At 38.1% G+C, this 17,584-nt stretch overlaps 1 protein-coding gene across 1 annotated transcript in view; it reads left to right on the top strand.

Moving 5' to 3' along the window:
• The first annotated feature begins 1,464 nt into the window (after positions 1–1,464).
• The window catches only part of LOC105100450 (transmembrane 9 superfamily member 2-like), a 73,448-nt gene continuing 57,328 nt past the window's right edge, over positions 1,465–17,584 (top strand). The window contains exons 1-6 of the mRNA XM_031446584.2: positions 1,465–1,834; positions 4,998–5,065; positions 6,341–6,434; positions 9,331–9,458; positions 9,660–9,789; positions 16,732–16,859. Of these exons, the coding sequence (XP_031302444.2) occupies positions 1,646–1,834; positions 4,998–5,065; positions 6,341–6,434; positions 9,331–9,458; positions 9,660–9,789; positions 16,732–16,859 (737 nt within the window). The 5' untranslated portion in view covers positions 1,465–1,645. The remainder of the gene's footprint in view (positions 1,835–4,997; positions 5,066–6,340; positions 6,435–9,330; positions 9,459–9,659; positions 9,790–16,731; positions 16,860–17,584) is intronic.

Raw genomic sequence — 17,584 nt, 5'->3', positions numbered from 1 at the left:
CCGCTGGGTCCTAGCGCAGCCGCTAGACACCCGGGCCGGGGCCCGAGAGGCTGGCGGGGCATCCTGTTTATTTTAACTTACACTCCTTTTCATCCAAAGGCAGACCAGAGAGCGGTGGTGAAACACAAAATTTTATTGAACCTCTGGCTACTTCCAACCGTGACCATTCTCTCGCTTCCTAGCTCCCTTTTTCTATTCCTCTTCTCAAAAAGTGGTGCCCCTTCTGATCGTGTTATTCTGTTCTTCAAATCTTTACAGAGGTTTCTCCAGTTCTCTTGGTCAAGTTCGATCTTTTCATTCACAACTCCCATAATTCTGATTGTTGCTACATTTTCCCCCATTCATTTCTGCTACAACTTTTCCTCTCTCTCTAGTCCAAAAGTTAACTCGCTAAATTTCGACATGCCTCTGCTAATGGCCAGCTCGCTGCCTTTGTTCGGTCTTGAATAGCCCCCCTGCCAATCAGCGGAAGACGCAGACCTCTTGGATTGAGGGAACTTGCACAGAAAGGCCCTTGGCGAGCGGGGCACGTCTCAGCATAAACAAATGACCTCTTGTTCTCCAAAGCTTTTGAGACACAAGGAGGAAAAACAACAAACTCTTCTACTGTCTTTGTCCTAAGTTACCTACAATACTCTCTAGGTCCAAATACAAGTACTTGGCATTGTAAGCACAAGGAGCAGAAGGTAAGGGAGACAAGGATTCTTACAGAGGTCGCAAAATAAGATCCCCACCGTTAAGAGAAAGAAAACTTTCTTTCAAAATCTAAAAGCAATCCCCTCCCCTCACGCTCTCTTTAGTTTTTTCCATTCTTCCTCCTTCCCCAGACCTGTGCCATCCAAGAGAAATATAACTCAAGACACATATGTAATCTAAAATGTTCTAGTAACACACTTAAAAAATAAAAAGAAACAGGTAGAATTAATTTTAATGTTTTATTTAGTGCAACAGACCCCAAATATCATCATATCAACTTGTCATCACTATAACAATGGAGAAGTTTTGTATTCCTTTTGCCGTGCAGTCTTTGAAACCTGGCGTGCATTTTACATTTACATAACAGTTTCGGACTCGCAGCACTTCAAGCGCCTAATAGCCACCATACTGGGCAGCAAGACCCAGGAATTCCCCCTCTCCTCCCACTCTGCCCACCCCCACAGCAAGACCTGAAGATGGCCGGGACCTTAACCCTGCTACTTCGGTACTAAGAGAGGTAAAATCCTGAGGACGCGAGACCCTGGGATGTTGGGACTGAGAATTCTCAGATGGCATCCCTCCGCCCCGCCCCCCGCTCCCGGAAACATCTCTCAAGACCGCGTTCGAGGAACCGCCTGAACCGCGGGAAAGTGCGGGGCTCGGGGTGCTGGGAGGGGGAGGGGGGACGGAGAAGTGGGGGTGGAAGGCGCGGCCAGCACCCGCGCGCATGCGTACTGCCCGCGCTCACAAACCCAGCTGGGCCTCCTAGCAACCGGGTTCCAAGTCAGTGTCTCGCCCCAACAAGTGGCCTTCCTTAGAGTTCTAGTCCCACCAGCGGGTCTCAGCTCTTTCCTGTTCACGGTTTTTCCTTATCATTTCCGATTCTCCCCTCTATTGGTTCCGATATCACCCATGGTGTGTGTCCCCAAGCTCTGAACCGGCTCTTAAAATGAGTTCTCGTGGTTCCTACCTGGGAACCAACCTCTGGCGCCTCTGGCCCGCCCTCCCCGGGCTCTGGTGGCTGCTGGGGCTGGGGCTGCTCCTGGGGCCTCAGGCCGCTCTCTGCGCGCCTTTTTACCTCCCCAGGTTGGCTCCGGTCAACTTCTGCGAGGCAGACCGAGAGACTCCTACCTGCAAGGTGAGGACTTGAGGGAGGAAGTGAGATGTGAGGGGAAGGCTTCGGGTTGGAGTATGGGACACACCGGGGCAGACCAGTGTTGGGAACTCTGTGACTCTGACCCGGAAAGCCAAAGCCCCCTCTGTGGGGGTGTCTCAGGGTCTCAATCTCTGAGCCTCTCACTTGGCCAATCCGGACCTTTCCCCCTGATCCTCTCCCTCTCCCTCTCCCTCTCGGCTCTCCCCCTTCTCGGTTCCTCTAACTCTCCTCTCAGCTCCTCCTCCTCCCCCTCTCAGCTTCTGCTTTTATCCTTTTCTCTCCGCTCCTTTTCCGCTGTCTCGGCTTCTCTCTTAGCTCCGCCCCCTCCCTTCCCCTTTTTCCTCTCTGCTCCGCCCTCCCTCTCGGCCCCAGCCTCTTCCCTCATCTAGGTTCCTCTCCTTTCCGCCCCTGCTCGGTTCCGCCAACTCCCTCTCAGCTCCTCCCCCTCCTCGCGGCTCCTCTCTCTCCCCTCTCCCTATTGGCCGGTCTTCCACCTCTTTCTTAGCTCCTCCTCCATCATAGCCCCTCCCCCGCCCCCCCTCGGGGCTGCTTCCTCTCCCACTCAGTATCCTTCACCTCTTCCCTCTTTCCCCTCCCTGTTGTCCCACGTTTACAATCTGCCTTTCAAGACTCGCACACTAATAAGGTCATTTTAAGATACATCCCCACCATGTTTCTGTCACCCTTCACTCCCGTGGTGGTCTCACACTTTTACCACTTTAATTCTGTTAATTCACTTTGGTTCCCCCTGGATCCATTCCACAAACAGCAAGTTAATACTACTTACCTCTCAGATTTGTGAGAATAAAATAAGACACCGTATGAAAAGCACTGACAAAAAACACCTGGCATATGGTAAGTTTTCAATAAACGGCAGCTATTACCATCATCGGTTTTTTTTAGCCAGAGATTTCTGGCCCAATTCCTCTTGCGCCTGTCCACCAACCCCCAATAACTTCTTCACTCCCTTCCTTGCCATCCTTGTTTTTGTAACTGTAAACTCACTCCCAAGAAAGTTTTTTTTTTTTTTTGCAAGTAATTCAATTCAAAGGATATTAATGAGTAGTAAGGCTTATTTTCTGACTCCAAGTTGCCTAATCAAGTGTGTGGAGGTGTTCTGGTAGAAAGCACCACAAAGGCACTATAGAGTTGAGAACAAGCGCTGGGTGTGGTTTGACTATAGACTTAGCCAACTTGAAAGTTGGGGTTTTTAAAGGCCAGTTCTAGGTGCAGCACAGTTGCTCTTAAAACCGGCAGCTTGCTTTTTCCTGTGAGAAGTATTGATAGTGGTGTTTTGAGCCATCATCTTAACAAACAGGTAACTAAGAAGTGACACTTAATTTTGAATACCAAATTGCTCTCTATGTATTAATTTACACTCCCACCAGCAGTGTGTTAGAGTGTCTGTTCCTCCACAGCTTGACGAAAACATGCCATCAAATTTTTAGATCTTTGTCAACCTGGTAGATGAAAAATTGTGTGTTGTGTTTGTAATTTGCATTGCTTTTATTAGGTTATTTGTATGTTTCCAAACATGATAGTTCTCTACATCCTCTTCTTTTAAGAAAAAATCTAACCATATGGTAAAGATGATAGCAGATGCTCAATTTTTTAAAAATTCGTGTATGGAATTTTCAAAAAGAATAAAGGGCTTACCCAAGTTCTGCTGTTTTAATGATTTAAAAAATCCTATCTGATGAATTGTCAAGAGCACAGCTGAGATCCAGGGAAGTAAGCAAAGACATCCTGTGAAGAGCCAGAATAGGTGTCATAATGTTCATGCTCTCAGGCAGTCTTTTTGACATCTTTTTTTTTTTTTAATTGAAGTATGGTTCAAATATTTTAAATTGAAATACGGAAATATTATATTAGTTGCAGGTGTGCAGCATAGTGATTCAATATTTTTACAGTTTATACTCCATGTATAGTTATTATAAAATATTGTCTATATTCCCTGTGCTGTACATTACATCCTTGCAGCTTATTTATTTTACACATAGTAGTTTGTATCTCTTAATCCTGTACTCCTATCTTGTCCTTTCCCCCTTCTCTCTCCCCTCTAGGAACCACTAGTTTGTCCTCCATATCTGTGACTCTGTTTCTGTTTTGTTACATTTATTCATTTGTTTTATTTTTTAGATTCCACATGTAAGTGAAATCATACAGTATTTGTCTTTCTCTGTCTAAATCATTTTACTAAGCATAATATCCTCCAGGTCCAACCATATTGTTGCAAATGGCAAAATTTCATTCTTTTTTATGATCTTTTTGAGATAGTTTTAAACAAATCTGGGTAATTATTCCACAAATTGAGGGCTTGACCTATAGTAGATTTGGGAGGTGGGTAGAGAAGAAAAGCGAGGAAGCATAATGACAGTTGACAGCCAAAAATAATGAGACACAAAATATTTACAAACCAGTTTATGTTCATTGGTAGGGGTGAGGGGGTGTGGGTAGCAGGGGTATGAGTAGTTATCTTTCTGCATTCAGTTTTGGGGCAAATAGCTCTTCTTATCTCATTTGATACTGAAGATGTCACAGAGTCAAAGTAGGTGCAATGATTGATGTTCAAAATGACCCTGAGTCATCAAGGAAGGTTAAATTGTGATCATCATGTTCTGTTTAAGATGGGAAACAGTGAAGTGTATTTTAGAGTACTTCTTATAAAAATGGTTAAAATAATGCAAGAAAAACACTTATGCAGATAGCTTCAATTATTTCAAGTTCTTAACCTGAATTCCATGGACCCTAGGAGCCCTCTGAAACCTCTTAAAACTGAACAGAGAATTGGTGAATATGTGTGCTTTTCTGGGGGGAGGGACCATAGCTTTCATCATATTCTCAAGGGATTCTATAATTAAAAAAGGTTAAGAACGGCTGAGGTGTCTGAAAAATGTATGCGTTCAGAGACCCTGATGATGCTAGATAAATGAAATGTTATGAATTTATAACAATACTATGTTAAAATTTATAACTGTACTGTTATAAATTAATAACACTGTGCTAAGTTATAAATTTTTAACTATACAGTTATAAATTGATGGGAGCAATGGACCCAATTGCCTTTCAGTTACTTCATTATATATTTTGCAAGTGCTACCTTATTTTACTTTGTATTATTAATGAATTTTTTTTCCTTCTCTAGTCATCTGTAGCACTATTTGTAAATAGGTTGGATTCAGTGGAATCTGTGCTACCTTATGAACATAATACGTAAGTTATAAGTATTATAATTATATCTAGTGTAACTGATATCATTGTGATAACTTGACATAATTGTGCTAAAATGTGCCTTAAGTTTTTAAAGCTAGTGAATGAAAGCCCTGGACGTATTAAGAAGTGTGGTGATAATTTTGTAATAGAGGTAACAGGAAAAAATGATCAGAATAGAGAGATCTAGATGTGACACAAATGCTTAAAAAATTAAGAAGTTGCCATACTTGATTTTTCTTCCTATGAAAGGCAAATTATAAATTTACTACACTTTGAACTTAAAAAAAAAATCTTTGCAAAGTTGTATCTTATTTCTAAAACCTTGAATAGGTAGGTTTATACTAAGGTTTTTAGAAAAAACTTTTATTTCTTTGTTGTTGGTGGAGGTAATGCTTATTTCTTTCTTTATTTTTAGAGGAGTTACTGGGAATTGAACCCAGGACCTCATGCATGCTAAGCATGCACTCTATCACTTGAGTTATCCACTCCCCCTATACTAAGAGTTTTAATGGATGAAGGTGCTTAGTTTAGTAGTGAGTCCTTATTACATAATCAAGATGAAGTATGATCAATCATTTGAGAATAACAACAAATGATGTACTTCTTAGAAAAAGTGATTTTAGTTCCCTTTGATATTACTTTATTTCTACTAATTAAGCAGAAATAAAATCAAGTCTGATTTTCATTAAAATACCAGATGTAAACGTAGGGTGCTAGTATGAGTATTTAAAATATTACAGAGGCCTACCATTTATTTTATCTCTACTTAAGCCATTTTGCATACAAAGTTACTTCAAGGTAATTGTAATTCTTCTCAGCTAGTAACCATTTGATTTGTGAGTATGTGGGAATGTGTTTGGGTAGGGGAGGATTTTGTTTTTTAAGTTTCTCTTTTATCAGAGCTGATATTACAGTTTGTAAATGTTTCAGGTTAGAATCAGCACAGACTTTAAGCCATTGTTTGCTTGTTTGTCCTTATATGTAATTTGAAGTTTAACTCTGACAATATTGTTGGTTTCTTTTTAAGATTGTGATTACCTACTACATTACAAAAGTCAAGAGCAGTTCCATGAGCATTTTAAATAATGAATTCATAATTATCAGAGGGTAAACAATTTAAAAAGAAACATATAATGAAGTTTATAAATCATAATTAGGCACATTCTGGGTCTTATTTTTAGAATCATCTACCATTAATGGTGGAGAGGCTAGATAAATTACAAGGACTGATTTCTTTGATTTTTTTTTAACCTTATTGAACCTCTCTTTTTTTAGCTTTGACTTCTGTCAAGACTCCGGAAAGAAAAGCCCTTCTGAAAATCTTGGACAAGTACTATTTGGAGGACAAATCACATCATCTCCTTATAAGGTTGTTCAGCTGATCTTATTTTAAATCTTATTTTAAAATGAATCTTCTCAAAACTGACTACTTATACAGTTGTCCCTCGGGGAATCCATGGGGAATTGGTTCCAGGACTCACTGTGGATACCAAAATCCACGCATGCTCAAGTCCCATAGTCAGCCCTCCATATGGGCAGGTTCCGCATTCAGAGATTGAACCAACCACAGATTGTTTATTAAGCTTTCCATCTGCTGTCCATGGTTGGTTGAATCTGTGGATGTGGAACCCGCAGATACAGAGGGCCGACTGTATATTTATTGAATAAAATCTGCATGTAAGTGGACCCAGGCAGTTCAAACTTGTGTTGTTCAAGAGTCAACTGTAACTGTACCAGAGTCTTTCCTTTAGAAGGAGGTAGAGAAAAAGGAAAGGAGGTAGAATCTGGCCTTGCCAGAAGAATGCATGAATACAGTTTGCTCTCTAAGTCCAAGAGTTCTGCTGCTGAATATTCAACCAACCAGAAATTGAAAATATTGGGGAAAAAATTCCAGAAAGTTCCAAAAAGCAAAACTTGAATTTACATAGTAGTTACATTGTGTTTAAAACTATTTACATAGCATTTACATTGTATTAAGTATTATAAGTAATCTAGAGATGATTTGAAGTACAGTTGACCCTTGAACAACACAGGTTTGAACTGCGTAGGTCTACTTATACCTGGAGTTTCTTGAATATATGATCTGTGGTTGGCTGAATCCCCAGATGTGGAACCTGATTCAACTTATATGTGGATTTTCAACTTCAGGGAGGGTAGGCACCCCTAATCCTGAATTATAACTGAATGGGGAGGATGTGTATATGTCATATGCAAATTATCCTCCATTTTTACATGAGGGACTTCAGCATCTGTCGATTTTGGTATTCGTGGGAGTTATGGAAACAATCCCCCACTGATACTGAGAGATGACTCTAAATGCTCTTTAAGCTATCTGCAGTAGTTAGTGGTTTCACATAAAGGTTTTGTCTTTCAAGTTTCATTTTTGCTTTGCAAAGAAAAAACATTAAATTTATTGTTCTTGCATATTTTCAGTAGGGTGATGTAAATAGACGTAGTTGGACTCTTGGTGTCTGTTAATACTGCTTTCAATATCTTGGTAGATGTAAGGAAAGAGTAAGGATGTTTTCATAGCAGTAATGATTATGAAGGCATTAACTTTTTTCTTTTTTCCCAACCCCATTAAAGTAGAATTGAAGTATAATAAACTACACATATTGAAAGTGTGTAACTTGGTCAATTTTAATATATGTCTACACTTGTGAAACCATCAGGCATTAGCTTGTTTTACAACTTTTTATTTTGAAATAATTACAGATTTCTAGGAAGCTACAAAAAAAAAAAAAAAAAAAAAAAGAACAGGGAGGGCTCATGTATCCTTTACCCAGGTTTGCCCAATGGTGATAGCTTGCATGACTATTGTACAGTATCAAAACCAGGGAATCGACATTGGACAATGCACAGAGCTTATTCAGATTTCGCTATTTTACATGCACTTATTTGTGTCTGTGTGTGTGTGAGAGAGAGAGAGAGAGAGAAGAGACTGCAATTTTATCACCTGTGTGGACTCGTTTACCCACCGCCACAGTCAATACACAGCATGGTTCCATCAACAAGGCTCCCTTATGCTGTCCATTTACTGTCCTTTTACTGTTTACTTTTCAGAATTCTTTCTATATTCTAGCTATGATTCCTTTGTTGCAACAGTAGTTTGCAAATAGTTTCTCTGAGTCTGTAGTTTGTGTTTTCATCTTCTTAATAGGGTCTTTCACTAAGCAAATATTTTAAATTTCTATGTGGTCCAATAATCACGTTTTCCTTCTATGCATCATGCTTCTGGTGTCAAGTCTAAGAAGGCTTTGCATAACCTTAGATCCTGAAAACTTTCTTCTATGATTTCTTTTAAAAGTTTTATAATTTGACTTTATATGTTTAAGTTTGTGATCCATTTATGCTTCAGTACCATTTACTGGAAAAGACCTTTTCAACAATTTCAGTTCTTCCTTCACTGACTTGCTTTTGCACCTTTGCAAAAAAATCACTTGGGTGTAGTTGTGTAGATCTGTTTGTTCGGTCTCTGTTGATTTGTTCTGTTGGTCTGTGTGTCAAACACTCACTTTTTGATGATTAAAGTTGTGCATAGTACCCTTGTGGGGTACCATTGTCCTAACAGAAAAATGCGTCTTTTCAAGAAATGCTGTCCTTTGGACTGAAGAAACATGACAGTTCAACTTGGTTGCCAATAAGGAATTTTGGGGTTAATATTTGTATGACTGCAGGATATGAGATGTTAAATACGACTTTTTTCATTGTTTGTTCTTTCTCATTATTTTCTGATTAAAAACACTGACACTTTACCTTGATAATCACCTGTAAACAAGAGGTTTACATATTAAAATATCAAACATTTTATTATCACTTCTTTGATAATAAATTTGTTGAGAGATATTTCACATACTGAAGAATTCACCTACTGGTAAGTGTCCAATTCATTGGTTTTTAGTATATTCATAGAGTTGTGTAACCATCACGACAACCAATTTTATAATCGCTTTTAAGTGAAGGATTCTAGATCAGGGTAGTTTTTAGAAAGCTACAGTGGATTTTATATCCCACCTTATATAATATGGAAGATGGCAAATTCTTCTGTTCAGTGGTGAAAGCAGTGTGTGTGTGTGTGTGTGTGTGTGTGTGTCTAGTGTAGTCATTTCAGGTATGAATTGTAACTTAGGAGATAGTGTTGAGAATGATGGCATAATGAAGTCTCTGAAGAATAGTTTTGTCTGTAAGATAAAGTGCTTATTTTGTGACATTTGATCTATAAAATTTGGTCAAATATCAATATTTAAAATTTTCTTTCTTGACAGTTTTCTTTTAATAAGACAGAAACGTGTATAAAAGTTTGTGTAAAATCTTATGACACAGCCAATGAAGATCAAAAGAAAAAGCTGGATTTTTTGAAGAAAGGAATACAACTGAATTATCAGCATCACTGGTAGGCTTGGCACCTGAAATCACATGACTTAATTTTTCAATTCCTTTCAGAAGTAGTTTTAATAGACACTTGAAATTGTAGGCAATTTTTTGTGACTTGACTTTGATTAAAAATTTGGACTTCAATACATGTAAGATGATGTGAGTCTGGCTTGATGTGAAATGCTTGTTAAATATTTTATTTAAAAATATTTATATTTAGGATTATTGATAATATGCCAGTGATATGGTGTCGTGATATTGAAGGCAGAGAAAAGTACTGCACACCAGGATTTCCGATTGGATGTTTTGTTACCAAAAGTGGTATAGCCAGAGATGCTTGCGTTATCAATGTAAGTACTGAGAACTTACTATAGAAATGTAAGAATGTTGCTTCATTTACAATTTGCCTTCAGTTGTAGTCACTTAACATTAATGGGACACCTGCCATATTCTCGGTTTTGTGCTAGGTGTTGGGGATACTGAGACAAGTAGACATGGTCCCTTGTCTTCTAGAAGTTCACAGTCTTAAGTAGGGAGATAGATGTGGAAACAAATGAACACAATAAAATGTTACATGGTAGGAGACTAAGTGACAAGAAAGATACAATGTAGAGAATGAAAAAGTAGCAACAAGGGAGATACAATGTAGGGAATGAAAAAGTATTTGTCAGATAAATGGGTGTGGGCGCATTCTAGTAGGAAAATCAGGAAGATACAATGTAGGGAATGAAAAAGTATTTGTCAGATAAATGGGTGTGGGAGCATTCTAGTAGGAAAATCAGGAAGATACAATGTAGGGAATGAAAAAGTACTTGTCAGATAAATGGGTGTGGGCGCATTCTAGTAGGAAAATCAGTCAAGAGCTAGGAAGTCTGAAACAGCATACTGTGATTGGGGGACTGAGCCATCGAGCATGTCTGCGGCTTAAGGTTTGGGGTTTAGGGGTGCAGCTAGAGATGAAGCTCAAAAGCAGGGTAGGCAGAAGGGGGGTCCTGTATACAACGGGAAGGAAAACAGCATTGAATGTCTGTGATGTGCCAGGAGCAGTTATATTATTCTATATACAGTGACTAATTTAATCCTTAGAACAGCCGTGTTGCAAGAATCTACTACTGCTGTTTAACAGCTGATGAAACGCAATCCCAGAGACAGTAAGTGACGTGATGAGGGGCAGGATCTAGTAAGTGGCAGAGGGAGGATTGCAACTCAGATCTTTTGAGCTTGGAAGTTCCAGTCATACTGTGTTTGAAATCTGTCTTGTGATTCTCAAACTGTTTCCTACTGGGCCTGAGGGTAACCAAAGTGTCTTGGGGCTGCCATGGAGGCTAACGAACAGGCTGAATGGGCATGGATGGGCTCAACCAGGGCAGCACTGCTTATATAATCTCTTATATGTGCAGATTCGATGTGGTTCCCCAACGGGGATGATGGGGAAGGGAGAGAGAGTGTGGAGGATGACAGCCAGGTTTCTGTTTTGGTTGTCTAACTGATGGTTCTCTTCATTGTTTCTTTCCAGAGAAGAGGGCAGTGCTTCCTGAATTTCAGTCATTCATGTACCACCTTGGTGATTTTTGACATATCTGAGGCACCTGTATTATTATTTATCTGTAGTTAACTTAAATTTATTAGAAAAGAAACTATACTATCAGGTTTAGTGTACTACTTATATATTTTATCCATCTATTTTCAAGTAAATAGATAAAAAAGTAGGGTACAAATTGTTTTTTCATCTACTACCTAAATTTAATCTCATATATCCCCAGGGATATGTATTCTTCACAGTGGGAAACATTGAGATAGGGAATATGAGAGGAAAATCTGCAAACAACTGCTTAATTGATAATTCTTTCAAAGTAAGGGAAAAGTGGCAGAAGAGAAGAGTTAATGAATAGGAGAAATTTTGATTAATATAGTCTGTGTTTAATACTCTTCATGAAAGTCTACATGGAATGTTTCTATGCGGCCAGTTAAAGACCACAACTTTGAAGATCAAGTCTGGGGAGAATAAATGGGTCAATAGGATGAAAGGGCCCCAGTTGGCCAGAGTAGCAGTAACTTTTATCACCATTTGTGGGTTGCCACCTAAGATTACCAAGGTTAAGTAAAACCAGCAGTTGCCTTTTATTATCCCTTTTATATATAAAGGAACTCTGTCCTGTGAATTTTCTCATTTATTTTTATTTTAAGGATATTTATTTTGGATAGATGTCGATGTCTTCCTCTTTACCCCCTTTACACAGACTCCGTCCCCTTTCATCGTGAACTTAAAGCTGTAGGCAAGTTTCGGAAAAGTTGTTTACAGTGTTTAGAGTGTAATTGATCTTTTTGGGGGGAATAATTATAACAGCTATTTTCAAAGTGCAGTCTGGGGCTCTCTGAACTCTTCAGGGAGTCTACTAGGTCAAAACTCTTTTCATAGTAATATTAAGATGTTATTTGCCTTATTTACTCTTATTCTTTCATGAGTGTACAGTGGAATTTTCCAGAAGCTATATGAAGTGTGATGATGTCATCACTCTGAAGGCTAATGGAATGTGTGCTTCTGTATTCTTGTGTTTAAAACTTTCTCATTTTAAGTTCTAGCTTGGTCAATATGGGTAGATATAACCCACATAGACAAAAATGCTTCAGGGTCTTTATAATTTTTAAGAGTAGGAGTCCTGAGACTAAACAAGTTTGAGAACTGCTGAATTAGATACTTAGAATCAAAGTGGCAATATGGTTGTCTGATCCACAGAAAGGTTTGTTTTTGTTTTAAAATTCATTAAATACACTCACATGGTGCAATCACCACCACCATGATTACAAAAATAATATATATTTATAAAAACCTCATGAAACACAGAGGTATAAAGAGTATAAAGTGAGTCTTCCTACAATCCTCCTCAATTTTAATAGATTCTTTTTATGTGTATACATTTTCTTATCTAAGTGAGATTATATGTGTTTCTGTAATCTGCTTCTTTGTCTTAACTTAGAAGTTTATAATGGACTTCTTTCCATGTTCATTTTGTGCATATATGTATACACACACACATATGCGGAGAGAGACAGAATACAAGAACAAGAAAGCATTTATACTTTTTAATGGTATCATAGTATTCCATTGTATGGATGGATCATAATTTTTTATCCATTCCATCATAATTAGCTGTTTTCAGCTTTTGTTGTTAATAATGTTGCAGTGAACATTCTTTTACCTCTGTGAGTCTTATCAGTAAAATGGGAGTAAGAATAGTACATAGCACATAAGGTTGTTGTGAAGATAGCCAGGGTAATACTTATGAAGTTCTTGGAGCAGTGTCCGACACACATTAGGCATTCAATAAAAGGTAGCTATTATTGTACAAACATCTGTGTACTCTTGTCTAATTATGACCTTAGTAAAGTCATGTAATTGCTGGATCAAAGGATATGGACTTAAAAAAAAGAACTTTTTGTTGTAAGATACAAATACAGAAAACCACGCTAAACAGATACAAAGTTTAATGAATTATTATAAGGGGAACACGCTTGTAAATCCCAACCAGATCAAGAAATAGAATTTGGCCAGCCACCCCAGAAGGTAACCATGTTTTCCTGCCCATTTACAACACCGTTCCCTTCCCTAAAGGGACCACTATCCTAACTTTTACCCTAATCAGTTGCTTGAGTTTCTTTTGCAGCTTTGTCATCCAAGTCTACATCCCCAGACACTGTAGTTTAGACTTGACCATTTTATATACCTTTTTTCAATATTTTATGGTGAGCATTTTCAAACACACAGAAAAGCTGAATAAATTATATAGTGGACACTCATATACCCATGGCCTAGATTCTACAATTAGCATTTTTCTGTATTTGATTTCTCACATATCTATTTGTCCATTCCTGTGTCATTCGTTCTAACAATGGTGCATTTTTCTCTGTCCTCGATTTCCTGCATGTTGGTAGATGGATCCAGCAGCTTGGTCAGATTCAGGTTTGATCTCTTTGGCAAATAAGGTAGTGATGTGTTCTTTCATCAGGAGACACATGATGTCTCATCAAAAAACTAGAGTTATTATTTTGAGCAGTTTTGGGGCCCAAGAAAAATTCAGTTGCAGGCACAGAGACTTCCCATGTACCTACCCCCCCCCCCACCTGCGTAGCCTCCCCCATTATCCACATCACTCACCGGAATGTGGTGCATTTATTACAATTGATGAACCTCCACTGACACCGTTATCTCCCGAAGTCCATAGTTTACGTTAGGGTTCACTCTGTGTGGTACATTTTGTGGGTTTGGATAAATGTATAATGACATGTATCCTCTGTTATTGTATCATACAGAGTAGTTTCACTGCCCTGAAAATCTGTGCTCCGCCTAGTCATCCCTCGCCTCTCCCTGCACCTGATGTCTTTTGTTTCTTTTATTGTGGTGACTGGATCCATTAATTCATTAGAGTCTGCTCTGGCTGAAGAAACCAGAGCATGCAGAGTGAGCTTCCATCTATCAGAAAACAAAACTATTTCTCCTTGCAGTGTCTACCCAGCGCCCTCTACTGACAAGCTTCCTTCAGTGCCAGCTTGCAAAGGAAAACTAAAATATTTAAGGGGCCCAAAAAATTTTCATAGAGGTCAGTGAGCACGAATTTGGGGGATGAGAGGCAATAAATGAGTAACTGGCACACCTGACACCTGTGCACTGGTCAGTGCTCTGATGAAAGAGAGCCCTTGCATATCTCCAGAAATCTCTGTGCAGCTCTCCCTCTCTGGTTCTGCCTCACGGACTCTAACACCTTTGGTGTCTCTAGACTTTGAACTTTGCCTTCTCAACTTGGGAAGATCGCAAGGCTCTGGGGACCCTTTCTCTGCACCGCAGCCTGGCGATTCTCTCTGGGAAGGAAGCTTGAGACCTCCTTTTCTCTGTGATCACCCTCTTAATGTTCTTTGTTGTCCAAGGTCGGAAAAGTGTTGCTTCATGTATTTTACCCATTTAAAAAAGTTGTTTAAGGTGAAAGAGTAACTCTGGTCTCTTGTTATTCCGTCATGTCTGGATGAGGGGAGTCCAACTCTCTTGCTTTCTTTTTGCAAACAGTTGCTTGGTGTAACTTTGCTTATCGGTTCATTTGTAACTTTTTGGTATCTCTTTTAGCTGTGTCTCTTGTATACAGCATGTTGTTGAGTTTTGCTTTGTGGTATCTTCTGAAAAATTTTTTCCTCTTAATTAAGCCCCTTTACATTTATGGATACATTTGCTGTCAATTCTGTTACATTACGTTTTGTTGACTATTTTGATATTCCACATTTTATTGATTCAAGACTCCTGTTTCACCATATTTTAACATTTATTAAATCAAGATGTGTCTCCCAGGTGATGGCATTGTATAAAGTTTAATTGGCAATGTTTGTTTTAGCCCCACATAAAGGAATGATGTTTTACAAGTGATGGCATTTTAGAGTCCATGGAAAATAATATTTATTTGAAAAGTCGTTATGTGGTCTACCTTTTTATTGTTGTAATTCTTCTAATATTTAAGAAGGTTAGTATTTCCGTTATATCCCCTTCATTTATACCTACTTACTAGTCACCTCTTTCTTTAGAGGGCGTTACGCAGTTTCATGACTGTGTGTCTGGTTTTGGATTTTTGTTTTGCCTTATTTTTAATCCTATTTGTAATTCCTTGAATCTCCTGGATTGGTGGTTTGTATCAGTTCTGTAATTCCCAGTCATTGTTAGATATTTTCTTCTTTCCTTTTCAGACACCAATTAACGCTATGTTAAATGTTATTTTCTCCTCCCAGTCTCTCAACTTCCCTTCTATAATTTTCCAGTGCTATGTTCTTCTGGTCTATCTCCTAGTTTATAAATTCTCTCTTCACTTGTTTCTTCTCTCAAGAGAAGAGAATTTCAGTAATCATCTTTCTCATTTCTACAAATTTTGTTCTTTTCCAAATATGCTAGGTCATTATTTTATACTTTTCTATTTCATGTACCAGCTTTCACACCTGTATTTGATATCTTCTAAATACATTAAATTTAAAAGCAAATCCATGTCAGGGCTAGTCTGGGGCCACAACTTTTTTTTTTTAAATTGAAGTGTAGTCGGTTTACAATGTTGTGTTAGTCTCTGGCGTACAGCAGGGAGATTCAGTTATACACATATGCATGTATATGTCCTCTTCTTGTAAGGACGCCAGTTATATTGGATTAGAGCCCACCCTAATGGCCTCATCTTGACTTGATTTTGTCTTGCAGAGACCCTATTTCCAAATAAGGTCACATTCACCCATACAAGGGGTTAGGACTTCAACATCTTCAACGTATCTTTTGGGAAGACACAATGTAGTGAGTGCATCACAATTCTCATACCAAAAAAAAATCCTTATGCCCTGAAATCCTAATGGAAAAATAGTCGTTCACTCTCCTTTCACCACTTTTACCAGAAAAAAGCAGTCAGAAGTTTTCTTTCTTCTGGATTAGGGCAGTGGTTCTCAAAGTGTGTTCCAGGACCAGGGGCATTGACATCACCTGAGAGCTTGTGAGACGTACAGAATCTCAGGCCTCCACCTAGGCTGAGTGAGTCAGAATCAGCATTTTAACAAGATCCCTGGGTGATTTGTATGAAGTTTTAAAGTTTAAGAAGCATTGATCTAGGGAATTGGATCATTATTTTCAAATAGAATTGTGGCTACTAGGGAGTGAACTAATGAATACTTGGCTGTTAGAGTTTCATTCACTTTTTATCTGATGCTGCTGATTATAAATGTAAGTATTATACTCATTATAGAAAATTTGGTAAGTACAGAGAAATATAAAGAAGCAGTGGAGAAATTATTGCCTATAATCTCACTACCCAGAGGTGTCACAGTTAACATTCTGAAACACATCTTCCTTCTGTTTTTTCTCCATTACTTTTACCATAAATAAAGCCTAAACTCTTGATATGCCTAAACTTTAAATACTGATAACATTTTATTTTGTTTACTTGTATTACTTCATAGTTTTGTGCGGTTAAAAAATCCAGAGATGAATGTATTTATGAATTTTATAGTTTTGCAATACTATTCCTTTGTAACAACTATTTCAGATTATAGAAGTAACAACTATTTAAGACTGTAGAATTGACTAACACCTTAATTTTAGGCCAGATGCTCAGGGCTGCAGTTTTAATCTTATAAAAACATATTTATACTTCAGCATGCTTAATTTATAGCTCAAATTTTTTTTATAACTAGTGTATTCCATTTTCACTCCATGATCAGATTTTATATTTTTTAGTTTCCAGGAAAAATTCACACTCCTTTAAAATTTCTGTATCTTTTTGCAGTTGGAATTCAATAAAAGTAATACCTTCTACCTCTTCAACCACGTTGATATTACCATTACATACCACAGGGAAAATGAAACAAATTGGAGTATTGCAAGATTGGTTTCTGCTAGACTTGATCCCAAAAGGTAATTACAGAATATATTTTTAATTTGTTTCATTAATTTAAAAATTAATTCAAAATGTAGAAGATCCCACCTAGAATTTTTATTTTTAAGATACATGTGTGATATAACCTTATACAGAAACTTTGAAAAATCAAATAGGCAGTTTAATTCCCTTTTACCTACAGTAAATATCTGAATAACATGTAATATGAGGAAGAATTGACAGATCTGGAAGAGAATAGACTTATTGAGGGTATCTTAACTCTATTCTTTAGTTTCTGTTATATGACAAAAAGATTAGATTAAGATTTGTGTTTCTTTAGAGGACAGTTCTAGTACCAATGGAGTCTATTAGGCAGGTATCTGTTGAGTATAAGGAAGAGTTTGCTAGTAATCAGAGTTCTCTAATAGTTGAATAAGCAATCTGAAGATGAGTGAGTAATTAGAACCTGGACATTTGTAGGAAAAGTCTAGATGACCCAGCTCTTAGTGATTTCATAATTAGGCCCCCAGCATAGTAGCTGGCCACTGGTAAGTGAGTGCTTAATGAATTGTAAATGGCAATTCTGCATTGGGTAAGAGACTGGACAGGTGACCTTTAATGCTCCAACTTCAAGATTCTTTGAAACTGTAGGCTGAGGTTAGTACTGTTCAACTAAGAAAGACAGAGAGGGGAATATATCATACAGTGTAAAAAATCATGATCCATATGGGCAAAATATTACAAAACCTGAAATATTAGGAGG

This window comes from Camelus dromedarius, chromosome X (assembly GCF_036321535.1).
Source record: "Camelus dromedarius isolate mCamDro1 chromosome X, mCamDro1.pat, whole genome shotgun sequence".
Classification (NCBI taxonomy): domain Eukaryota; kingdom Metazoa; phylum Chordata; class Mammalia; order Artiodactyla; family Camelidae; genus Camelus; species Camelus dromedarius.
The sequence above is the reverse complement of the archived record's forward strand: the minus strand, read 5'-3'. Positions and strand labels throughout refer to the sequence as shown.